At 43.0% G+C, this 27,470-nt stretch overlaps 1 protein-coding gene across 1 annotated transcript in view; it reads left to right on the top strand.

Moving 5' to 3' along the window:
- Window positions 1-27,470, top strand: part of KCNK2 (potassium two pore domain channel subfamily K member 2) — a 169,962-nt gene that overhangs the window by 79,621 nt on the left and 62,871 nt on the right. Inside the window, exons 4-6 of the mRNA XM_073671944.1 lie at window positions 9,675-9,835; window positions 16,409-16,595; window positions 17,063-17,202. Of these exons, the coding sequence (XP_073528045.1) occupies window positions 9,675-9,835; window positions 16,409-16,595; window positions 17,063-17,202 (488 nt within the window). The remainder of the gene's footprint in view (window positions 1-9,674; window positions 9,836-16,408; window positions 16,596-17,062; window positions 17,203-27,470) is intronic.

Below are 27,470 nucleotides of genomic sequence, written 5' to 3'. Positions count from 1 at the left end.
AAAATCACGGAAACTTTATTTTTTTTACAGACAGGGCAAAAAAGTGACCAATTTTTACGGACTGTCCTGGAATTTCTGGACGGTTGGCAACCGTGTCCTGACAGCACAAGATGTAACCATACACATATTTGCCACTAAACGTTGGAGATCCAGTATCAGATACCTGATTGTTTCCCAAGCTTTTTTGTACATTTCCCTGTACTGGTGCCTCCGGGGAAGAGAGGAGCCTAGGAATTGTAATCCGGGGAAGAGAGGAGCCTAGGAGTTGTGATCCAGGTAAGAGAGGAGCCTAGGAGTTGGGATCAGGGGAAGAGAGGAACCTAGCTGCCTAGGAGTTGTGATCTGGGAAGCTAGGAGCCAAGGAGCTGTGATCCAGGTAAGAGAGGAGCCTAGGAGTTGGGATCAGGGGAAGAGAGGAGCCTAGTAGTTGTGATCTGGGAAGAGAGGAGCCCAGGAGTTGTGATCTGGGAAGAGAGGAGCCTAGGAGTTGTGATCTGGGAAGATATGAGCCTAGGAGTTGTGATTTGGGAAGAGAAGAGCCTAGGAGTTGTGATCTAGGAAGAGAGGGACCTAGGAGTTGTGATCTGGGAAGTGAGGAGCCTAGGAGCTGTGATGTAGGAAGAGAGGAACCTAGGAGTTGTGATCTGGGAAGTGAGGAGCCTAGGAGTTTGGATCAGGGGAAGAGAGGAGGCTAGCTGCCTAGGAGTTGTGATCTGGGAAGAGAGGAACTTAGGAGTTTGGATCAGGGGAAGAGAGGAGGCTAGCTACCTAGGAGTTGTGATCTGGGAAGAGAGGAGCCTAGCTGCCTAGGAGTTGTGATCTGGGAAGAGAGGAGCCTAGCTGCCTAGGAGTTGTGATCTGGAAAGAGATGAGCCTAGGAGTTGTGATCCAGGTAAGAGAGGAGCCTAGGAGTTGGGATCAGAGGAAGAGAGGGGCCTAGCTGCCTAGGAATTGTGATCTGGGAAAAGAATAGCCTAGCTGCTTAGGAGTTGTGATCTGGGAAGAGAGGAGCCTAGAAGTTGTGATCTGGGAAGAGAAGAGCCTACGAGTTGTGATCTGGGAAGAGAGGAGCCTAGGAGTTGTGATCTGGGAAGAGAGGAGCCTAGGAGTTGTGATCTGGGAAGAGAGGAGCCTAGGAGTTGTGATCTGGGAAGAGAGGAGCCTAGGAGTTGTGATCTAGGAAGAGAGGAACCTAGGAGTTGTGATCTGGGAAGTGAGGAGCCTAGGAGTTGTGATGTAGGAAGAGAGGAACCTAGGAGTTGTGATCCAGGGAAGAGAGGAGCCTAGGAGTTGTGATCTGGGATGAGAGGAGCCTAGGAGTTGTGATCTAGGAAGATAGGAACCTATGAGTTGTGATCCGGGGAAGAGAGGAGCCTAGGAGTTGTGATCTGGGAAGACAGGAGCCTAGGAGTTGTGATCTAGGAAGAGAGAGACCTAGGAGTTGTGATCTAGGAAGATAGGAACCTAGGAGTTGTGATCTGGGGAAAAGAGGAGCCTAGGAGTTGTGACCTGGGAAGAGAGGAGCTTAGGAGTTGTGATCTAAGAAGAGAGGAACCTTGAAGTTGTGATCTAGGAAGAGAGGAGCCTAGGAGTTGTGATCAGGGAAAGAGAGAAGCCTAGGAGTTGTAATCTGGGAAGAGAGGAGCCTAGGAGTTGTAATCCGGGGAAGAGAGTAACCTAGGAGTTATGATCTGGGAAGAGAGAAGCCTAGGAGTTGTAATCTGGGGAAGAGAAGAACCTAGGAGTTGTGATCTAGGAAGAGAGAAACCTAGGAGTTGTGATCTAGGAAGATAGGAACCTATGAGTTGTGATCTGGGGAAGAGAGGAGCCTAGGAGTTGTGATCTGGGAAGATAGGAGCCTAGGAGTTGTGATCTAGGAAAAGAGGAACCTTGAAGTTGTGATCTAGGAAGAGAGGAGCCTAGGAGTTGTGATCAGGGAAAGAGAGAAGCCTAGGAGTTGTAATCTGGGAAGAGAGGAGCCTTGGAGTTGTAATCCGGGGAAGAGATGAACCTAGGAGTTATGATCTGGGAAGAGAGGAGCCTAGGAGTTGTAATCCGGGGAAGAGAGGAGCCTAGGAGTTGTGATCAGGAGAAGAGAACACTGTGTGTACTTCTTGCAGTGACTACTGCATCTCTGAAGGTTGGAACAGCAGTCGGTGTGCTGCGCTCCACCAACCAGAGCGAACACTGACATTCACAGCAGAGGAAGCACTGCAGAGGAACAGGCTGTGTAGGCAGAGACGGTCACCTTTCTGCTGCAGTCCATCACCTCTCCACTTCTCCATGAACATTTTATTGTTTCTCCTGTGAAGACAAGTGTGCACTTTATTTGTGGGGCAGCTGCGGGCACAATGGTGAACATGAGGTGAATGGGCAGTCTGGAGCAGGAGACTAAACAGCATGTGGCAGCATACTGTGTTTGAGGATGGTCTCTCAAAAAGATGTGAAGAGCTGCACTATCCCTAAAACAACAGCACAGTCCCAGTTTACTGTTGAAGCAACACTTGGGCTTTAACAATCATCAATGGTGGTGCTAAGTCAAATAAATGCAGTCGTTGTGTGTGTGTGTATACATCGGTGTATGTTTGTAATGTTCGTACAGGGGCGGACACAGACTGTAGTGGGCCCTTGTGCAAGAAATTTTGGGGGGCCCCCCCTGCCCTTCATAAGGCAACAAAGTTATGTAAACATAACCCCCCATGTGCATCTCTCACCCCCCATGTGCAGCTCTCATCCCACCCATGTGCAGCTCTCACCCCCCGTGCATCTCTCATCCCCCCATGTGCATCTCCCATCCCCCCCATGTGCACTCTCATCCCCCCATGTGCATCTCTCATCCCCCCATGTGCATCTCTCATCCCCCCCATGTGCATCTCTCATCCCCCCCATGTGCATCTCTCATCCCCCCCATGTGCATCTCTCATCCCCCCCATGTGCATCTCTCATCCCCCCCATGTGCATCTCTCACCCCCCATGTGCATCTCTCACCCCCTCATGTGCATCTCTCACCCCCCCATGTGCATCTCTCACCCCCACCATGTGCATCTCTCATCCCCCCCGTGCATCTCTGATTCCCCCACTCCTAGTTAATTAATTGTATTTAAAAAAAATAAAACTTGTTATACTTACCCCCATGCAATCCCTGCAGAATCCTGGCGCTCGTCCACGTCGCTGCCACCAGGTTCTCCTGACGTTCGGCCATGTGACGGTGCCACATGCATAGCCATCAGCTTTTGTTTTGGCCAAAAGATTTTTAAAGCCGCCACCACGATAAGGTAGACTCTTCTGGGCGGGCCTACTCTAACCTATTAAAATTTTCTTAAAATATCCAATACTCTTTTTAGATATATTTTTATTTAGTTTCTTTAAGGGAATGTGTCATATACATTTTTTTTTAAATGACCAATAATACCACATACAGGGAATACCGCCACACCATGACCAGACCACATATTACCACAACATAGTGACTGAATAATACCACACAGAAGGGAGAAAAACTGCCACACCATGACCAGACCACATATTACCACTAAATTACGAATATTACCACCACATTACTAATATTACCATAAGTGTCATTATACACGGGAGCTCTATACATGGTATGTATAACGTAAGTGTCCAGGTAATCTAGTGATCACCAGTGAAATTATACACAGGAGCTCTGTATATAGTGTCAGTGTACAGGTAATACAGTGATCACCAGTGACATTATACACAGGAGCTCTGTATATAGTGTACAGGTAATACGTGATCATCAGTGACATTATACACAGGAGCTCTGTATATAGTGTCAGTGTACAGGTAATACAGGGATCACCAGTGACATTATACACAGGAGCTCTGTATATAGTGTCAGTGTACAGGTAATACAGTGATCACCAGTGAAATTATACACAGGAGCTCTGTATATAGTGTACAGGTAATACAGTGATCATCAGTGACATTATACACAGGAGCTCTGTATATAGTGTCAGTGTACAGGTAATACAGTGATCACCAGTGACATTATACACAGGAGCTCTGTATATAGTGTCAGTGTACAGGTAATACAGTGATCACCAGTGACATTATACACAGTGTACATGTAATAGACTGACTCACCGGTGACGTCTCTAGGTGAAGTCCTTCATCTTCGCTTTTTCTCCTTCATCCAGCACAGACCGCCATCACGTCTTCCAGCCAGGACTCGTCTCTGCATAAAATAACACAGTTATCTAGAGCACATTCCCCAACTTCTACATTACGCAGCTGAATACAGACGTGCATCCACCATCAATATATGGTTAGTTATTATGCAACCTACCATTCCAAATATAAACTGTAATCCACCACTGTGCCCCCATTAACTGTAAATAGGCACTTAATATATAATTTAATTAGAACCTCTACTCTTTCCGCCAATTTGTTACCAGTCACACTCCTGCATCCGCAACGCCCCCTACTCTATACTTCCTGCTCCCCGCATTCAATATTTACATGCACCCCCTGCCCCAATTCATTATATCATGTCCGTGCTCTCCCCACCCCATCATCATTTATCATTTACTCTCCCCCACCCCACATTCGTTATGTGCAGCTCATTATCCCCCTACTCCCAATTCCCCATGTGCAGCTCTCAACCCCCCCCATGTGCAGCTCACATCCCCCCCATGTGCACATCTCTCACCCCCTCCCCCACATGTCCCCTCTCTCATCCCCCTCCCCCACATGTGCCCCTCTCGTCCCCCTCCCCCACATGTGCCCCTCTCTCATCCCCCTCCCCCACATGTGCCCCTCCCTCATCCCCCTCCACATGTGCACCTCTCTCATCCCCCTCCACCACATGTGCACCTCTCTCATCCCCCCCACATGTGCATCTCCCATCTCCCCCCCCCACACATGTGCATCTCCCATCCCCCCCCACCACATGTGCATCTCCCATCTCCCCCCACACACACATGTGCATCTCCCATCTCCCCCCACACACACATGTGCATCTCCCATCTCCCCCCCACACACATGTGCATCTCCCATCTCCCCCCCACACACATGTGCATCTCCCATCTCCCCCCCACACACATGTGCATCTCCCATCTCCCCCCCCACACACATGTGCATCTCCCATCTCCCCCCCACACACATGTGCATCTCCCATCTCCCCCCCCACACATGTGCATCTCCCATCTCCCCCCACACACACATGTGCATCTCCCATCTCCCCCCCACACACATGTGCATCTCCCATCTCCCCCCCACACACATGTGCATCTCCCATCTTCCCCCCCACACACATGTGCATCTCCCATCTCCCCCCCCACACACATGTGCATCTCCCATCCCCCCCCCACACACATGTGCATCTCCCATCTCCCCCCCCACACACATGTGCATCTCCCATCCCCCCCCACACACACACATGTGCATCTCCCATCTCCCCCCCCCCCCCCCCACACACACACACACACACACACACACACCACATGTTCATCTCCCATCTCTCCACTCCTAGTTAATTGTATTTTAAAAAAAATAAAACTTGTTATACTTACCCCCATGCGATCCCTGCAGAATCCTGGCGCTCGTCCAAATCACTGACAGCAGGTTCTCCTGACTTCCGGCCATGTGACGGCACCGTCACATGACCGGAAGTCAGGGGAATCATGAAGGCGCTGCTGCAACAGCGCAGCTCAGCGCTGAAATGTCCCGGATCCGGCGCATAGCATGGGGCCGGGGGCCCCATGAGGAGAGAGACGCACAAGAGGGGGGCCCCCGAGGGGGCCCCTACCGGCCGGGCCCCATACTGGAGTCAGGGCAGTCATGCCCTGATGGCGGCCCTGCTGGAGGCTGGAGGGGCCCCCTCTCCCTCGGGGCCCCCGTTCAATGAACCGGCTGCACGGGCGGTAGTTCCGCCCCTGTGTTCGTATATACATTATGTGTTGCCTCTGACTGTGTAAGTTCTCTGCAGTGTGTGCCTGAGGGTGCATGTGTGCGTAAAGCCATGTGTGTATATATATGTACAGTACGTATGGCCAGTGTGAATGTGCACCTACACATTGCACTTATACCAACATACGATCCAGCTCATTTCTTTGGTTTTGCTTTAGCTTTTGTAGGTCTATATGGTTTTCCATGGGCAGGTGCAAAACCGTCAGGCTTGAGTCCTGCTCTGTCCCCTTATTTTGAGGTCTGCTGACACATAGTGAGGTGAACTAAAAGAGTTAGGGTCCATCCTGATTGGGTACACCTTGTCGCAGTGGGATGGCTTTCACACTTTTTTGATCAGAATAGTGTCGGCTAAGTCCCCTATGTTATTCACATGCACTATTACTATTTACTTACTGCAGGGTATTTACTCATTTTGTTTTTATCCTAGGTGTTGTACATGTTTAAAAGTGTGCCTATGTATGTCTAAGCTTTCCCTGTGTGTATGTGTAAAAGTGTATCTCTGTGTATGTAAAATTGCGTACACAGGTGTGATTTTGCATAAAATTGTTGGCGCCCTCATATTAATATTTGGTCGAACACCCTTTGGATTAAATAACTGCAATCAATTGCTTCATATAACCATCAACAATCTTCTTACAACTTTCACCTGGAATTTCGGACTACTCTTCTTTAGCAAAACTGTTCCAGGTCTCTCATATGTGAAGTCGTCTTCTCCCAACAGCAATTATAAGATCTCTCCACAGGTGTCAATGGGATTTAGATCTGGACTCATTGCTGCCACTTCTGAACTCTCCAGCGCTTTGTTTCCATCCATTTCTGGGTGCTTCATGAAGTATGTTTGGGGTCATTGTCCTGTTGGAAGACCTATGACCTAGGATGCAAACCCAGCTTTCTGACACTGAGCACTACAATTGTGACCCAAAAATCCTTTGGTAACCTTCAGATTTCATGATGCCTTTGCACACAGTCAAGGCACCCAGTGCTAGAGGCAGCAAAACTATCCCAAAACATCTTTGAACCGCCACCATATTTGTCTGTAGGTACTATGTTCTTTCCTTTGTAGGCCTCATTCCGTTTTCAATAAATAGCAGAATGATGTGCTTTACCAAAAAGCTCTATCTTTGTCTCACCTGTCCACAAGACGCTTTCCCAGAAGGATTTTCGCTTACTCACGTACATTTTGGCAAACTGAAGTCTGGCTATTTTTATGTCTCTGTGTCAGCAGTGGAGTCCTCCTGGGTCTCCTGCCATAGCGTTTCATTTCATTCAAATGTCGACAGATAGTTGGCGCTGACACTGATGCAACCTGAGCCTACAGGACAGCCTCAATTTCTTTGGAATTTGATTGGGGCTGCTTATCCACCATCTGGACTATCCTGCATTGCAACCTTTTACTAATTTTTCTCTACTGTCCACGTCCAGGGATATTAGCTACAGTGCCATGGGTTGTAAACTTCTTGATTATGTTGCGCACCGTGGACAAAGGAACATCAAGCTCTCTGGAGATTGTTGATATAGTTCAATAATTTTGGTTCTCAAGTCTTCAGACAGTTCTCTTCTCCTCTTTCTGTTCTCCATTGCTTAGTGTGGCACACACAGACACACAATACAAAGATTGAGTCAACTTCTTCCCTTTTTGTCTAGTTTCAAGTGTGATTTTCATATTGCCCACACCTGTTACTTGTCACAGGTGAGTTTGAACGAGCATCACATGCTTGAAACAAAGTTGTTTACTCAACAATTTTGAAAAGGTGGCAACAATTTTGTCTGCCTCATTTTCGTTTTTTTGTGACATTATGTCCAATTTGCCTTTTTTTTCATTTTTTTTTGTGAGAACTGATTCATGGTGATACATATTGATGTTTACATTTTATTTACTGGTGATATATTTATGTATAAGGCTTATTCACTGTTGGTTTATACTTACGTTGTTAATATATACCAGGAGTGAAAAAATGGTATAGTATATATGTATCACAAGTAAATAAATCCACCAATAACAATTATTTTTACAGCATCATAATTCATGATTAGTGGTTAGCGTTGTTGCTTTGCAGCACTGGTGTCCTGGTTTCAAATCCCACCAAGGACTACATGTGCAAGGAGTTTGTATGTTCTCCCCATGTCTTTATGGGTTTCCTCCGGGTTCTCCAGTTTCCTTCCACACTCCAAAGACATACTGATAAGGAATCTAGATTGTGAGCCCCAATGGAGTTGGTGATGATGAGGTCTGGAAGTCGCAGTATAAATTAATAGTGCTATATAAGAGAGTAAAATAAATAATTAAAATAATAAGTGAAATAAATATATCAACTATAACCAAGTTTTATGTTGATGACCTTTCTTGTCAACACTATTGATCAGACATTAGCCAATGTGTTTATATACTTACTGATTACTACTACCATTCCGGTCCTCTTCGGCACCATGTGACCGCAATTTAGATTAGCCAAATCACACAGCATCTTCTGTGTTCACCAGGAGTGCCTTTGTCAATGTAATCCTATGTGATCCCATTATTTGAATCTCATACACTTGCATTGGGAAATCAACTTCCAGTCCACACAGAATCTGATGTCTGAACTGGGGTCGCATGATGCAGAAGACCACCGGAACACCCCTGTAAACCAGGGAACATAGTTATTAATAAGTGTATGAAAACATGCAATGTATACACTAAACCTATTACAAAGGGGCTAATAAATAAAATGTTTGGAAGGAGTGCATCCAAACTAAAGCTAAAAACTCAGTTGGCACCCCCATGACTCAATTATACTTTCATAGTCCCCACTCCATCAGGGGGTCTTCTGCACAGATATGACAACTTGGAACAATTGTGACTGATTTGGATAATTACAGTATATGTTCATCATAAATTATTGCTTTGCAATGAATGTTACACAAAAGATGTGATAATCAGTTGCATGTCCAAAATTATCCTATGATTGACTTCAACAATCAGCTGAGAATCAGTGATTGAACGTTTTCTGGTTTAATGATTTACAACTTTCTACTATATTCTGTATTTTAACTATTTTACCCAGATTTGAGATTTCTCTCGGTGTGAGAGTAACTTTTGTTTGCAATCAGAAACCCTGTACCTCAACAGAAAAGTGGATGCAATTGTATCTCTCCAGTCTTAGCAATGCTCTGTGAGCTAAGCAGCCTGCACTCCACACTAATACATTGCATCTACTAACTACCGGAGAGAATTGTGTTTGTCTCACAGAGCATTATCTACAGTGGATACGGTTGTATCCACGTCTGATCTGGGAGCAGGACTAGATTACGAACAAGATTACAGCCTCTGTGTGGAAACAATGGTGTTCTCATTAGAATCAGATGATCAACCTGCCTAAACTTTTCTGCAGCATCTGCCAGCTCCGGATTATGTGGCCGGTTATTCCATACTCCTCCAATGTTTATCATATCTGGAGAATACATGTTTTTTTTTCCTTTGCAGCTGCAAACATTGACCTTGTGTCCTCTGTAACCTAAATAAACTGTCAGAACATTTTGGTATGGTCTGCTAACACATTTATAGATGGCAATTTCCCTTCATCTGCGATCTCCTAGCGTAAAGAAATCTATTACGGACGCTTTTCATGCCTATTACTTACTGCTGGAGCTGTTGTTATTGATATTGAGAAAATTACATATGTTTCTTGACATCCAAGAGTGATTTTTTTTTGTTGTTTTTTTTCTTTTGAAACATTTGACATTTTTGTTATTTTCATCTCCAGGTTTTGGGAACATCTCACCACGCACAAAAGGCGGAAAAATCTTCTGCATTATCTATGCTCTTCTCGGAATTCCTTTGTTTGGGTTCTTATTGGCCGGTGTTGGAGACCAACTAGGAACCATATTTGGCAAAGGGATAGCACGAGTGGAAGATATTTTTGTAGTAAGTAGAATCAATTTTCTCTTATTTGAAGGGGTTGTCGAGAACTACGTCACCCGGCACTCCCACTGCTCAGCTGTTAGCCGATTCTGGAAGCCGTCAGTAGAGCACAGTGTTCAGAGTTGGAACACCACAGGTCTGTACACAGTGTAGTGTCCGTTCTCAAGAACTAATACTCAGCTCCCATTTATTTCAATGGGAACTATGCTTGAGCACCAATCTGATATTGTTGACCTATTCCAAGGATAGGTCATCAAAGCCTTAGTCCTGAGCAACCGCGTTAGTTCTAAAGTAGAGTATTTCATATCTTATGATAACCAACATTTCTCCTGTTTTCCTAAAGTCTCATGTATGTTACCACAATGGGACATCAATTATAGTGCATGTGACCTCTACTTTACATTTGGATGCTTCTAGAGTTCCGTGGGTATGGTACCCGACATAGTCTTTACGGATGGAAGCTGTGTGTTTCCATAGTAGGGAGCCTTAAAGGCTCTTTGCCCTGGCATTTTGGATCCTTGCACACAGTTCTGCTGCCAATTTTTTCTCCAGCCCAATAAAATAGAGTCTTCTACACTGCAAACATACAAGCCTCTTTAAACATGGGGTCCTCCAATGTCTTGAAATTACAATTGACTCAGTCCTACTTTTTCTTTATCGTATCCATCACCAAATCCATTAAAAAAATATTTCTCTTACTCGACCCTAATCATTTCTTACCTGGATTACTGCAACCTTGTACCTATGAGTACTAGGTTGCAGTAGTCCAGGTAAGAAATGATTAGGGTCGCGTATGAGAAAGTATGAGCACTTTGTAATCCATTATTAATGCAGTAGTTAGGCAGACACTGTAACACCTTTGTTCACGGTTGCTCATGACACTTCTTACCTATCATTGTAGACATAAAACTAATCTTCTCCTTGTCATCTACAAACTCTCCAGATCTCTGAGGTCAGCCCTTGATCTACGAGTATCATAATACTTTCAGGGGCGGACATATCATTGGTGCAGTTAGGGGCCCAGACGGTAAAGGGCCCATTTCTTCCTCCAAAGTAGGTGAAATTGTACATTTTGATGAGTTATTATACTTCAAAGGGCCCATATATTGTTCTTACACAGAAGCCCACATCTTTCTAAGTCCGCCACTGAATCCCTTATTATGTGTCCTCAATCACCGGCTGCAGGACTTTTCTTCTGCTCTGGAATATGGATGCGGGTGAGTCCAAAATTAATATATATGTGCAACGGACCACACTCAGACTAATAGCTGCCAATGTGCAAATGCACACAGGTGGTTTTCCACAGGGGCCAATGCACTGGCAGAAACAGACGTCTTGGGCCCCTGTGAAGCTGCACTGGTTGCGCCAATGACATGTCCGCCACCTGCATAGAAATAATTGCAACATTCACTATTCTGGTCTATTTTACAAATCTATGCAAATCCCACCTTCTGGGCATCTCGGTCTACAATTTTCCAAACTCCTATAAATGTGAATAGATTTGCCTATACAAGGATAAAGTTGGCACCATAAACTTTTTTTCTCATACCTTCTTGTGTCGCTGCTCCCATCCTATTTGGATTGTAAGCTCTCTTGTTTCGGTTCATAGTTTTATTCACCTGTTTTACCATTTGACTTGCTTGTTGATTTACAAAATTGTACTGCGCTGCAGAATATGTTGGTGTCACGTAAATAAAAGTTATTCTAATTTTAATTATTTTTATCTTTCTCGCTTACTCACTGGAAGAAAAAAAAGGTGGGCAATAGTCATACAAAGCAGAGAAGATCCTTACTACATGGTGGCTGGTTGCCTATTTAAGTAGCTGAGTGGTTGGGGGGAAGGTTGTGCAATCATGTTCTTTTGACTTATTAAGGGGAGTATCTGTTAATTAGCAATCTTTTGGTAGATTTTGCAATTTCCTATGGAAAGTGTTTGCTCGTCCCCATTTTCACAGAAACAGATACAAAATAGCAGGGAGTCCTGATAAAGGGTAGAATGTAATGTATGGATAGGCCCTTGTTGCTTTGATGGGATGATGTTGGTGTAGGATCCCTCACAACCTTGACTATGGGGGACACAACTTACAATGTCAAATGTCAATCAAGCCAGAAAAAACATATTTAGGGGCGGCCAGTGTGACCCTTCAGGAGAGCAGTCCCACCCCCCTGACTCTTCAGCAATAATTTGCATATTATAGAATATACAAAAGGGATGAATATAGACAGAAAAAGCAAATTTTAATATAATTTGTCCTTTCCCTTTTAAGTGCTGTCGTATATAGTATTCTGATACCGGTATCATGATATTGTCTATGGTGTATCTAAGATAGGGGATAAATTAGTCTATCCTTGCATCTGTTTTAAATAAGGGGTCCTATATTAGGTTTCTGCAGATGGGTATGTCCTGTCTGGGGTCTGTAAAATAGGGGATCCGTGTAGATAGGCAACTAGTCTGAGGTCTGTATAATGGGGGGATCTGATATGGGGGTTCTGTGTAGATAGGCAACTGGTCTGAGGTCTGTATAATGGGGGATCTGATATGGGGGGTCTATGTAGATAGACAACTGGTTTGAAGTCTGTATAATGGGGGATCTGATATGAGGGGGTCTGTGTAGATAGGCAATTAGTCTGGGGTCTGTATAATGGGGGATCTGATATAGAGGCTCTGTGTAGACCGGCAACTGATCTGAGGTCTGTATAATGGGGGATCTGATATGGGGGGGTCTGTGTAGATAGGCAACTGGTTTGGGGTCTGTATAATGGGGGATCTGACCTCAGACCAGTTGCCTAACAGGGGATCTGATCTGGAGGTCTGTATAGATACGCAACTAGTCTGTGGTCTGTATAATGGGGGATCTTATATAGACCTCTACTGGTTTGGGGTCTGTATATCGGTGGATCTCATATGGGGTGGTCTGTGTAGATATACAGTCCTCAGACCAGTTGCCTATCTACACATAACCACCCATATCAGATCCCCCATTATATAGACCTCACACCAGTTGCCTATCTACACAGACCACCCATATGAGATCCCCCATTATACAGACCTCAAACCAGTTGCCTATCTACACAGATCGCCCATATGAGATCCCCCATTATACAGACCTCAGACCAGTTGCCTATCTACACAAACCCCAGATCAGATCCTCCGTTATGCAGAACCCAGACCATTTGCCTATCTACACAGACCCCCATATGAGATTCCCCATTATACAATTATACAGACCCTCAACCAGTTGCCTATCTACACAGTCCCCTATATGAAATACCACATTATACAGACCCCGACCAGTTGCCTATCTACACAGAGCCTCTATATCAGATCCCCCATTATACAGACCCCAGACTAGTTGCCTATCTACAGTCATGGCCAAAAGTATTGAGAATGACACCAAATTTATATTTTCACATGATCTGCTGGCCTCTGGTTTTTATTAGTGTTTGTCTGATGTTTATATCACATACAGAAATATAATTGCAATCATATTATCAGTACCAATAGGTTATATTGACAGTTAGAATGAGTTAATGCAGCAAGTCAATATTTGCAGTGTTGCCCCTTCTTCTTCAAGACCTCTGTAATTCTCCCTGGCATGCTCTCAATCAACTTTTGGACCAAATCCTGACTGTTAGCAGTCCATTCTTGCATAATCAATGCTTGCATTTTGCCAGAATTTGTTGGTTTTTGTTTGTCCACCCGTCTCTTGATGATTGACCACAAGTTCTCAATGGGATTAAGATCTGGGGAGTTTCCAGGCCGTGGACCCAAAATCTCTATGTTTTGTTCCATGAGCCATTTAGTTATCACCTTTGCTTTATGGCAAGGTGCTCCATCATGCTGGAAAAGGCATTGTTGGGCGCCAAACTGCTCTTGGACGGTTGGGAGAAGTTGCTCTTGGAGGACATTCTGGTACCATTCTTTATTCATGGCTGTGTTTTTAGGCAAGACTGTGAGTGAGCCGATTCCCTTGGCTTAGAACCAACCCCACACATGAATGGTTTCAGGATGCTTTACAGTTGGCATGAGACAAGACTGGTGGTAGCGCTCACCTCTTCTTCTCCGAATAAGCTGTTTTCCAGATGTCCCAAACAATCGAAAAGGGGATTCATCAGAGAAAATGACTTTGCCCCAGTCCTCAGCAGTCCACTCCCTGTACCTTTTGCAGAATATCAGTCGGTCCCTGATGTTTTTTCTGGAGAGAAGTGGCTTCTTTGCTGCCCTCCTTGAAACCAGCCCTTGCTCAAAGAGTCACCGCCTCACACTGCATGCAGAAGCACTCACACCAGCCTGCTGCCATTCCTGAGCAAGCTCGGCACTGCTGGTAGTCCGATCCCGCAGCTGAAACAGTTTTAAGATACGGTCCTGGCGCTTGCTGGTCTTTCTTGGGTGCCCTGGAGCCTTTTTGACAACAATGGAAGCTCTCTCCTTGAAGTTCTTGATGATGCGTTAGATTGTTGACTGAGGTGCAATCTTTGTAGCTGCGATACTCTTCCCTGTTAGGCCATTTTTGTGCAGTGTAATGATGGCTGCACGTGTTTCTTTAGAGATAACCATGGTTAACTGAAGAGAAACAATGATACCAAGAACCAGCCTCCTTTTAAAGTGTCCAGTGATGTCATTCTTACTTAATCATGACTGATTGATCGCCAGCCTTGTCCTCATCAACACCCACACCTGTGTTAATGGATCAATCACTAAAACGATGTTAGCTGCTCCTTTTAAGGCAGGACTGCAATGATGTTGAAATGTGTTTTGGGGGTTAAAGTTCATTTTCTGGGCAAATATTGACTTTGGAAGTACAGTAATTGCTGTTAAGCTGATCACTCTTTGACATTCAGGAGTATATGCAAATTGCCATTACAAAAAATGAAGCAGTAAACTTTGGAAAAATTACTATTTGTCTCATTCTCAATACTTTTGGCCATGACTGTACACACACCCCTGATCAGATCCTCCGTTATGCAAAACCCAGACCAGTTGCCTAATGGGGGATCTGATCTGGGGTCTGTGTAGATAGGCAACTAGTCTGGGGTCTGTATAATGGGGGATCTGATATAGAGGCTCTGTGTAGATAGGCAACTGGTCGGGGTCTGTATAATGTGGGATTTCATTTAGGGGACTGTGTAGATAGGCAACTGGTCGGGGGTCTGTATAATTGTATAATGGGGGATCTCATATGGTTGTCTGTGTAGATAGACAACTGGTCTGAGGTCTGATTAATGGTTGGGTTTGTTCTGGGGTTGTATAGAGGGGAGTCTGTTTCAGAGTCTGTCTTATATATATTTACATACCAGGGGTAGTCTGCATTTCTTTAGAGGATTGTTCTAGGATCTATATTTATTTTGGGGATCTGAGTGTCTGTCTGTGGGGTTTGTCTTTGTTTAGGGTGTCTGGTCTGTGGTGTGTTGGAATTTTGTGGTGTTATGAATGTACATATTGCATTTTAAGGTCTGAAAATTGGGGAAAAATCCAAGATAACTGGACAGAGCCAAAAATGTTGCACTGTGCCCAAAGCACACCTCTTTTTATGATCTATTGTGCCCTTCTGAAAATTTGGAAAGTATATTTTACTTATTGGGATATTGGCACGTTTCGATATTGTGATAGCAGGAAGTTCAGCCATATCGGTTCTCAGTTTGGAATTATCTTAGAACTCTCCAAATTTTAACCTTAAAGTGGCTTTATCAGACACTGTCCAGAGCCATTGACTTTCTGCATCGGAAATGAGCGCTACCCATGGGGTTACGACCGCACCGCCTGCCAAGACGCATGCAACATCGGCAGGTATCACGAACATGTCATGTTCTAATCATGCAACAGTTTCGATAGGTGTGCACAGTTGTAACGTCATCGGCACCACTAAGTTACGATGCTAATGGATGGTGCCCTTTGATATTTTAAAGGGCATCTGTCAGTATGGTCAACCCTCCTAAGTCGTCTTTATGGGCATGTAGGTCATAAAAAGTCAAATAAAATGACACCTTGATATCTGCGATCCAATGTTTTATTCTAGAGAAATCCACATTTTTCTTAACATGTAAATGAGCTGTTAAGATCTATGGGCCGGACATAGATCTCCCTGAGAATCCGCCTCCAAAGCTTATTGTAAATGAAAGGGGGAATTACCAGTGTGAGACATTTAATGACTGACAGTTTGCTCTCCTGATCTACACTGTTTTTGCCCCTTTCATTTAATATAAGCTCTGGAGGCAAATTATAGGTAAGATCTATGTCTGGCCCATAGATCTCAACAGCTTATTTACATATTAAGAAAACATGGATTTCTCTGGAATAAGATATCAGATAGCAATTGTTAAAGTGTCATTTTATTCAACTTACTATGACCTACAAGACCATATAGATGTCTTAGGAGGGTTGATCCTACTGACAGACTCCCTTTAATGGTTTGTCTGTTTTAAAAAAAAATTTTTAGATATTTTTAGCAGAGTAACCAAGCAAGTGAACACAGCAGCGGAGTATAGGTTGCTCATTAATATTACATAGGATTATATAAATTCCTTCTTTATGATCTGTGATAACAATCATGGGGTATTTTTGCTTTGTCTTTACAGAAGTGGAATGTAAGTCAAACGAAAATTCGTATAATCTCAACAGTCATCTTCATTTTGTTCGGCTGTATATTGTTTGTGGCCATCCCGGCTGTCATTTTCCAGCACATTGAGAATTGGCATACCTTAGATGCCTTCTACTTTGTGGTCATCACTCTAACCACCATTGGATTTGGAGATTACGTGGCCGGTAAGTTGATGCTATAATAAAGTCAAACCTTCTTGAGACAAATAAGTATCCTAAATATGAGACCATATGCTCTCCATTACAACAGTCTATTATACCAGGGTGCTGCAACTCCAGTCCTCAAGGCCCACCAACAGGTCATGTTTTCAGGATTTCCTTAGTATTGCTCAGGTGATGGGATTATTGCCTGTGCAAGTGATGGAATTATCACCAGAGCAATACTAAGGAAATCCTGAAAACATGACCTGTTGGTGGGCCTTGAGGACTGGAGTTGGGGAACCCTGTATTATGTGATATAAAACTGAAGAACGTCAAAGCCACCAGACGTTAGTCAACGAGAACAGTTTTATACTTCCTTTAGACATTAGTCCTTCAACCGGCAGACAAACTCTTGTTTCCCATTCATTTCAACTTGTGTTCACCACATTTGCCTACCCTTCTACTCATCTGGTTGTCCAATCATTTTCTAGGTGGTTCGGATGTTGAGTACTTTGATTTCTACAAACCTGTTGTATGGTTCTGGATCTTGGTGGGCCTTGCCTATTTTGCTGCTGTGCTTAGCATGATCGGCGACTGGCTTAGAGTGCTGTCAAAAAAGACAAAAGAAGAGGTAAGAAAATCTAATATAATAGGAAACAAAATTCACGAACAATAGACTCATTGTCTGATCTGGGGAATACTTGACTGTTTAATGAGATTTTATGATTTTATTGCCCTATAAACGAGCTTATTACAAATAGGATTTATGACTTTTTGATCTCATTGTTGCCTTCATCTCTGTATGAGATAGTAAAAAACACAAAATGTTATTTTAATTTTACTGTTCTATGGAGTTTCGTCTTTTTTGGTTGAGCCCAGTGTAAAGGTTTCATGAGTGGAAATCCTGATTATTATTTATTATCTTGTGATGTCTTCACTATGAATTAAATATTCTGAAAACAATTGTATCTATTTAAGAATATTTAAGAGTTTTTTATGAATTAATAGTTTGGATGGATAGTTTGGATGGATAATAAACATTTCTGATTTTTCTTCTCCATCCAGACCAGACCACTATGACTACTTCTTCCAGCCATGACTTGTCTCTGCAGGGTTTGCTGTCCTGACATCTTTTGCTCCTTGCTTTTCAGCACTTTCTTTACTTTCTACACAAACTCCTTTCTACTAGTGATGACCAAGCACTAAAATGCTCAGGTGCTCAAAGCTCGGGTCGAGTACATTGGAATACTCGGGTGCTCGACCCGAGCAACGAGCCCAATGTAAGTCTATGGGAAACTCGAGCATTTTTCTGGTGGTCCCCCCCGGCTGTCTGCAGAAGGTCAAAAATTGCTCAAATCGATGGCAGCAGTGCTCAATTAAGCATCAGGCAGGCAGAATATATAAGCAGACAGGCAGGCCGCTTGAGCAGGAGAATTCTCCCACGCTGGGACGGCATTGAGATGGCAGGCTGGATGGTAGCAGAACGCTATCCTTCAGAGACACTGCCGAGATCAAGCATGCCTGCGCTCCGCAGTGTCTCTGAAGGATGACAAGCTGGATGTAAGCGTTCTGCTACCATCCAGCCTGCCATCTCAATGCCGTCCCAGCGTGGGAAAATTCTCCTGCTCAAGCGGTGACGTCATTTGCCGGCACCGCATGCGCAGGAGAATTCTCCCACGCTGTCAGTGACGTGCATGAGGTGAGCTGAGTTCATTGGACATGAACTCGACTCATCTGGATGCCGTCACATCCAGACACTGAGGAGCTTCACTGAGGAGCTTCTCAGTGTCTGCGGCATGGCAAGCTGGATGGCAGCTTTCGGCTGCGATCCAGCCTGTCATGTCAATGTAGCAGTGCTGGGGCCGTCCTGGGAACCATGGAAAGGTAAGGATGAGGTTGATTAATTATTTTACTTTTATTGCAGGAGATCGTTGGCTTTAGCTGGAATAGGCGTGACGGTAAGTAGAGTTTAATTTAGAACATTAAAGAACTGTGTCTTTATTTCAATTAAAGGACTTTATTCTTGGTGTTTGTGTTTTTTTTTAACTTTCACTATGGGGTTAGTAATGGGGGTATCTTATAGATGCCTCTCCATTACTAACATGGGCTTGATGTCAGCTGGCATTATAAGCTGACATCAACCCCAACCCTATTACCCCACTGCCACCGCTACAGGGCAGTGGGAAGAGCGAGGCTAAGTGCCAGAATTGGCGCATCCTATGGATGCGCCATTTCTGGGGCGGCTGACGGCTGGTGTTTCTAGCCTGGGAGGGGGCCAATATTCATGGTACCCTTCCTGGGCTATTAATATCAGCCCCCAGCTGTCTGACTAGCCTTTGTTAGCTGTTAAAATAGGGGGGACCCCACGTCATTTTTTTTTGGGTCCCCCATTTTAATAGCTAGTAAAGCCTAGGTATTCAGCGGGGGGCTGATATTAGTAGCCTGGGAAGCTCCGTGGGTATTACCCCGTTCCCAGGCTTCAAACATCTGCCCCAGCCGTCTGCTTAACCTCCGCTAGAGACTAAAATTACGGGGAACCCCACGCCAACTTTTTTTTTAATAAATCCTTTATTTTAACACTAAATGACAAGTACAGTAACCAACACTGTCACTGTACTTATTATATATGTGACTGACATATTTCTATCTATCTAATCTATGTGTGATGCTCTATTCTTTCTGTTCTAAATTGTCGGTACCGATGTATGCCGCTGATGAATTGCCGGCCTGATTTTTTAAAGAGACGGGTGCATGAAAACACTATTATTATTTTTTTAATAAATCCCTTATTTTAACACTAAATAACAAGTACAGTAACCAACACTGTCACTGTACTTATTATATATGTGACTGACATGTTTCTATCTATCTAATCTATGTGTGATGCTCTATTCTTTCTGTTCTAAATTGTCGGGTACCGGTGTATGCCGCTGATGAAATGCCGGCTTTTCATGTTTCACTGTGAGCACTGTTCCCATCGATTTGGGCAATCACTGTAATGCCACAACCACCATGGGTGTGACATTACAGTGAGTGGCAGACAATCCCTGCACGATTGGTGCTCTAAATAGCGCCAAACATGCAGGACGGGGACCGAGTACCGAGCAGTGGTGAGCATGCTCGCTCATCACTACTTTCTACCCAGAATAATGCAAGATAGACAATGTCCCAAAAATTGGTCAACAGAGAGTTCCCTAGACTGTAAAAGTGTCCCAAATTGTATCTTAAATCAAAATAGTGCCCCGAATGGTAAAACGCCTACTTGGTAATCATGTCTAAATTAGACAACCAACAGAAGATTAGACCCCTAAAATATAACTTTTATTCGAATATGCTAAAAAGGACTCAGTAGTCACCATAACAACAAACACAAAAACAAGACAAAATGCCAGGGAACAGGGATAAGTCACACATCAGTCAGGAAGGATTACGGGCTCTATCTGTCCCTATTTTATCCCTAAATTCTCTCCCTTCCTGACAGCGGAGGTTGGCACCCTAATTTTTGCTCCATGGCGCCCCCGCTCAACGTCGGTGTCCCTAATATCCCTGGTAAATCTCTATCTTTATATTTAAAAAACCACAATCGTGAATAAAAGATAGAGAAAAGTGAACGTACAGATTAAGAAGCCGACAATTCATCATAGATATGCATTTAAGGAGACCCAAGTCTATATATTGCGACAATAATAATAGCCCTGGGAATTTTTTAGAAGGTAAAATTTGTCTCAAGATAGCTGGTTTATTACATTCATACACAAGCCAGCATATACTAAATAACCAAAGCTAATAAAGCAGGTTCTGTTATATATGAGACTAATCCCCAGAAGTAATGCCCACAGACCGGTATCACATGTGCGTCCTGCTCTATGTCGTTCTAAATTGTCAGAGCCAGAATGTGATAGAGACTGTAACACATACAAGCAAAACAAATGACCAATTCTAAATGCATTATAACAATCTCAATATCATTTAGTAAGGAATAGCATTTATCATTGGTAATGCATTATGTCACATCTCATAGATATCAAAGAAATAACACAAATCATTAGTGATTCCTAATATCCTATGTCAGAAAATACAGGGATTTAGCACTTATCATAGATAGTCCCTTATATCATGTCCCAAATGCAAAGACAGTCTGATATCATATAAATAGACAGGGAGCAACACTTATCATTGATGATCCCGCATATCTCGTCCCAACGCGTTTCTCCCTGGTACTCTCCAGGGTTCATCAGGGGAACTGGAGAGGCAATCAATCCTTCTCTCCAGACGCTCAGTCAGTGCTGCATATGATAAGTGCTAAGTCTCTGTATTTTCTGACATAGGATATTAGGAATCACTAATGATTTGTGTTATTTCTTTGATATCTATGAGATGTGACATAATGCATTACCAATGATAAATGCTATTCCTTACTAAATGATATTGAGATTGTTATAATGCATTTAGAGTTGGTCATTTGTTTTGCTTGTATGTGTTACAGTCTCTATCACATTCTGGCTCTGACAACTTAGAACGACATAGAGCAGGACGCACATGTGATACCGGTCTGTGGGCATTACTTCTGGGGATTAGTCTCATATATAACAGAACCTGCTTTATTAGCTTTGGTTATTTAGTATATGCTGGCTTGTGTATGAATGTAATAAACCAGCTATCTTGAGACAAATCTTACCTTCTAAATATTCCCAGGGCTATTATTATTGTCGCAATATATAGACTTGGGTCTCCTTAAATGCATATCTATGATGAATTGTCGGCTTCTTAATCTGTACGTTCACTTTTCTCTATCTTTTATTCACGATTGTGGTTTTTTAAATATAAAGATAGAGATTTACCAGGGATATTAGGGACACCGACGTTGAGCGGGGGCGCCACGGAGCAAAAATTAGGGTGCCAACCTCCGCTGTCAGGAAGGGAGAGAATTTAGGGATAAAATAGGGACAGATAGAGCCTGTAATCCTTCCTGACTGATGTGTGACTTATCCCTGTTCCCTGGCATTTTGTCTTGTTTTTGTGTTTGTTGTTATGGTGACTACTGAGTCCTTTTTAGCATATTCGAATAAAAGTTATATTTTAGGGGTCTAATCTTCTGTTGGTTGTCTAGTTTTGCAATTGGGCCCCGCTTATACATTCCTTGTTCAGGTGTTTAATCATGTCTAAATAATGCTCCATGCAGATAAAGAACCTTCCTTTCTACCACATGCAATATTTTTTTCCTCTTAAGACCCAACACACTATTTTCCCCTTTTTAGCCCCACATTGTCATTCTTCTCCTCTTAGTGTCCCCCACAGCAGCAATATCGCTCCCTTTGTCCCTAATATAGTGATTATATACAGAGTTAATAGGCCCCCTTGTATTCCCTCATGGTGAAAATGTTCCTTTTTGCGCCATCAAAAATGGTAAAAACTTAAAGTTCAACCGTCATTTTTTTTTTTTTTTTCAGAAATCACATGTGAAAAAAGGAAATTGTAATATACTGTATCTTACTAGAGAAATCTGCTTCTTTTTCCTCTCGGACTGATCATTTGTTCTCAAAATTCTTAATTCATGGGTAAAATCTGTCCTCAGCAACAACAGACTTTCCCATTACTGAGACAGGAGATGACAGTTTGTGCTCATAAAGTTCTATGGAGAACCGTAACACTCGTTTCAGGAGAACTTGCAGCAGAATGTATGTGTCTGTGTCTAGCAAGAGAAGCATCAATTGTCATCTCATATCTCAGAAATGTTAAAATCTGTCTTCACTGTATACAGGTTTTTACACTTGAATTGAAAGTGAAAAAATAGGTCGAAGAGGAGAAAGAAGCAGATTTCTCTGATTGGATATATTATAGAGTTACTTATTTTCATGTGTGCTATTGATTTATGATATAAAAATTAAAATGATGGTTACTCTTTATATTCACCTATCCCTGGTCGGAAGACTCCTTGCTCCACTGAGAATTTTAAACTTATCTAGAGGGCTCAAAGATGGTTGAAAATGGTGCAATGTTGGATAGATAGATAGATAGATAGATAGATAGATAGATAGATAGATAGAGAAATGAAAAGATGGATAGATAGATACATGGAGAGATGGATGGATGGTGGATGGATAGATATATGGACAGATGGGGAGATGGATAGAGAGATAACATATACTGTAGATAGGAGATAGCTAGATAGATAGATAATGATCGTTAGATAAAGATAGATAGATAGATAGATAGATAGAGGTGCATCTCACAAAATTAGAATATCATCAAAAAGTTAATTTATTTCAGTTCTTCAATACAGACAGAGTGATCTATTTCACGTGTTTATTTCTGTTAATGTTGATGATTATGTTTGTGAAAACACAAAAGTCATTATCTCAGTCAATTAGAATACTTTATAACAGCAGCTTGAGTAGGCAGGTCACTGAAAGCACAGTGACCTTTCAGAGGACCGAGATAGGCATACATAATGAGAGCACCAGATACAGCCCTCCCTAAAGTCCCACCCCAGAGCATGAGCATATCATTATGGCAGAACTGAAAATAAAGATTATAAAAGAACCACTGGACGGATTTCATCTACAAAGGTATCATTTTACTCAGTGTAATGTCGCCCAGAGTGTATGTGGTTTACTAAGCACAATCCTGCTGACAGGTGCGCTTTAAAGGCAAAGTGATTAGGGAGGTGATTACACAATGCTATAAAAATACATATACAATACAAGGTGAATATACAATATACAGATATATGACCATGTGCATATAAATTAAAAATACCTGTAAATGAAGTTTTGCAGTATCAGAAAAAGTGCAATAGTTCTTAATTATGCAGGTAAATACCAGGTGAAAGTATCACAGTAATTAAATATAGCTTCGATGACTCCCCTATAGGTCACAGGAACATCTATTTAACAAAACCGCCGTATTCGGCGTCCTAATTAGCCCCCTGCACATGTCAGAACACAAGGCAGGTGAGCAATGTGATCTCACACATGTACAGTGATGATTGAGGTCAACGGCGCCATCTTGGAAAAGGTTAGTGAGTGCTGTACACTTGTCATTCAATGCTATGAAAGGGATGTGAAATGACATTACAGTGTGTGAAGGAAAGCAGATGCATTGCCAGACATTAGATGGTGTTGAAAACGCCATCTTGCTAAAGGGCAAATGTACTGGCAATAACAGCCACCACTTAATAGATAGGCAGGAAAGATCCCAAGCTGAAAGGTAAATAAAGGAATGACCCAAGAGAATCCCAGGGAGCCCCTCAGGGGCGTGGGCAGCATATGTCAGGAGGGCTGGATATGTCTAATTAAAGACACAGCACTCCACTCAAAATCCATAAAGGGTACAAATTACCTAGAGAACCTGGGACATAAAGGGATCAATTCTAATAGACAAAAGTGGAAACAGTGATACATCCCAAACAGCACTTTGTATTCACAGGTGATCTCTCATCGAAGGACTAACCAGGCTCAAAGCTGCTTAGCTTCCAAGATCAGACAGGATCAGGGGACAATATAGGGATACAGGGCAAGCAAACACTTTATTATAGGATCCAACTCATTTTATACTCCACATTCCGGCCATTAGGTCTCAAGTATTCAATTTCGAAATCCGCATCAATTCTCTCTTTTTGAGTATTTTAACTCTATCACCACCTTTTCTAAGGGGAGGTATATGGTCCATGGTCCATAATACGAAACTTCAACTGTAGAGATGGACGAACCTGACCAGAACTGTTCGGCGTTCGGACTGGACATTCATTGTCTGTAGCAGAACGCCGAACACAGACTTTCTCTGGAAGTCCGTCGCAGTGTACGAAGTCCGGGGGTAAGTCTGTGGTGACGAGAGAGAGAGGAGAGAGAAAGAGATTTTTTCCTTTAAGAGTTCGGGCAACCTTTATTATCTTCAATGGGCTTCAGGTTCTGGTTGAAGTTCAGGTACTGTTCTGAAACCCGAACCGAACTTTGAAATAAAGTTCGGGTCAGGTGACAGAACCCAAAATTCCACCTGTCTGCCCATCCCTACTCAACTGTCTTTCATTATGTTTATGTTCAAAAAAAGTGTTTACAAATAGTTAAATCAAGGTGTTTTTTACAAATAGCATAACAGAGATGATTTATCCTGGTCTTAAAATCCCAGGCGGTGTCACCTACGTACCACAATTTACATGGGCACTCTAATAAGTAGATGACGTTCACAGAATCGCAGGTCAAAAAATGATTGTCTTGAGTTATTGGATGTTTAAACTCATTACCTTTAATCATATTACTACACTTGGCACAGCTCAAACAAGGAAAGAAACAGCCCTTATGGAGTTTGCCTGTAAGAGTAGATTGAGTTTGTGCCGTTAAAGAGCCAGTATCAGAATGAATGAATCTATCATGAACATTTTTAGTTCTTCTGTATGACATAAGAGGGATGGGGGGGGGGTTAAACTCATCGATATCAGGCAAATATCTGCCTAGCATCTGCCAATGTCATCTTACAATTTAGGCAATTTCGTTGCTTTCCTCACTATAAGTTGAGATAAAAGGAATACATCGCAGTTCTTTTTTATGAGCTTTACTGTCTAATAAGGTGGCCCTATTAATACACATTGCTTTTTCTTACCAATTATTCAGTAAGGGTACAGGATAGCCCCTATGTTTAAAATTTATTTGTCATGGTCAGAAATGATGTATCTCCATCAATTTTTTCACTGACTATTCTGTTGAATAGACCTGACGGAAATAGATATTAGAACGACAGATTTGTGATCACTTCCAATCAAATAAGCTGTTTCGAATATGAATATACGCCCCCTGAGGAAGCGAGTGATGCGAAACGCGCGTTGGGGTGGTGGACATTGCTATGGGTAATTACCTGCTCTGATATGCCTTTATTACCTTATATGCATAGGCGAAACTTTGTATTTGATGGGCGTTTTGTGGACATTACTTAGACACAATTATACAATTGATGTGGTTTACAAATGCACTTTGATTAATGGGATATGAACCATCTGAATACCTATTGATATAGACAATGTTATATGCACAAATATATGAGGATATTATATAGAGGTTGAAGCTAACATATTAATTTAAGAGACAATTTGATCAACATATAACACATTGTTTTCAAACACTCCATCTGTGTATATATATTTGTTTTGAATCATGTATCATGTCATGGAATTATGATCAAATATAAGATTTCACAATGTACTGACAGATAGTATTGTCCAGCCCCTGTTACCATTTTTTCACCAGTGATTAAGTTTTGGAACCTCAATAATTGTTTTTAATTTAATAAAATAAAAGTTTGTAATTTTTATTGAGCTTTGATTCCTCTTTCTCTTGTTTTTTGGAATTTTGAATATACTGTGTATGTATTTTCCTATATTATAATGAACGGCTTTATAGCTCTTCCCAGGTTTCTGCTGGTCACTGTGTATAGGAGGCTGCGGCTTTTTTATGCATGGTTTAGAGCTTGCACTGTAGAGTAAGTGCCAAGATGATTTCATGCGCTACATTTGCATTTCCACAGTGGCTGCCGTAAATCGCCTTATGTTATATACGTGTTAAATGTTTCAGCTGGAAAATTAGACTGAAAATGATTTTGTTGAACTGAAATGAGTTTGGCACAAATCTAAAGGTGTCAATAAATGATGCGGAAACCGACACCTTAATCATATGCCGGGAGATGGTGTTAATAAATGTGATTATTTTGTAAATCATTTTTTAAAGCTTTTTAAGGTTATTTAGCAGTATCTCATATTGAGTCTTTAGGGAGTGTTGTTAATTTACAGAGAAGATGAGAGGCAGTGCGCTTAATGGTTAATGAAAAGGTATGCCCTTAATGGTTAATGAGAGGCAATGCGCTTAGTGGTTACTGTCTTTCTTAAGTGCTTTTAGCTTTATGGTTACATTCTCATAAGAGGTACAATGTTCGGTTACTCTCACACTTTGTTATTCTGATCAACCTGATTGAGATTCTGTGGGCTGTGCCAAAACACAAGTCCAATCAATGGAGGAACCTCCACATAACATACAGGACTTAAACCATCTGCTGTTAATGACGCGCCCCCTGGGCCATGTGCAAGGGATACCCGGAGCCGGATCTCGATGGGGGTAGTAGTCCTTGTGGCGGTGACCCGGTCCGTGCCCAGGGTGTCAAACTCAGTGGCAGTCTATGGCAGTAGATGTTAATTTGATCGACTACGCCACCCGTTGAGTGCGGCTTTGAAGCCGCCGCTGCAGAGCAGTCCGCTGAGGCCGGTGGTATATGTGCAGCAGTGATGGTATAACCCCCAACGGGAGGGGTATGGCCTCAGGGCAGCAGGTGTGGATGATGGGTGTAGTTATGTTGTAGAAAGGAGAGTCAGAGACTTGAGGTGCAGTTTCAGGGTTTTTTTTACTCACGGTTGTTCTCTCAGTCACTCTGGCCTTGAGTGACCACCCGAGCCGTGCTGCGTCCACCAGGTCCTGGACTCGGCTAACCCCCAGGCAGTTCTGGAGCATGGTCCTGAGCTCCCTTCTCTCTCTCTCTGTCTCTGGCCGTTCCCACCAGGGATCCACCTTTGGCCGGCTTCCTCGGGTCTCTTAGTGGTCAAACCTCCTCTGGGTTCCCTGACCCTATGCTTGGTGTGCCTTTCTGGTGGATTTGGTGAGGGTCGTGGCAAATCTTGACCACGACCTCCGGTTCCTGGCTGAGGATAAGTGGCCTCCACCAGTTCGGGTTCCGGTACCCGTGTCCGCCAACCCTTCACCCTTTCTGGTCTGTTTCTGGGTTCTTGGGGTTCCCTCTGTCTTTCTCTCTGGGTCCTTCTTACTCCTTTCTCCTCTGCAGGCTTGGCCCTGGAGCTGGGCCCAGCCGGAGCCACAGCTCCCTGTCAGCCCTCCTGGCTGAACTCTTCTCCTCTTCTCCTCC

Source organism: Phyllobates terribilis, unplaced genomic scaffold (assembly GCF_046119375.1).
Source record: "Phyllobates terribilis strain yellow unplaced genomic scaffold, ASM4611937v1 Scaffold_3__8_contigs__length_932513732, whole genome shotgun sequence".
Taxonomy (NCBI): Eukaryota; Metazoa; Chordata; class Amphibia; order Anura; family Dendrobatidae; genus Phyllobates; species Phyllobates terribilis.
This window is presented reverse-complemented; position numbering and strand designations above follow the sequence as displayed.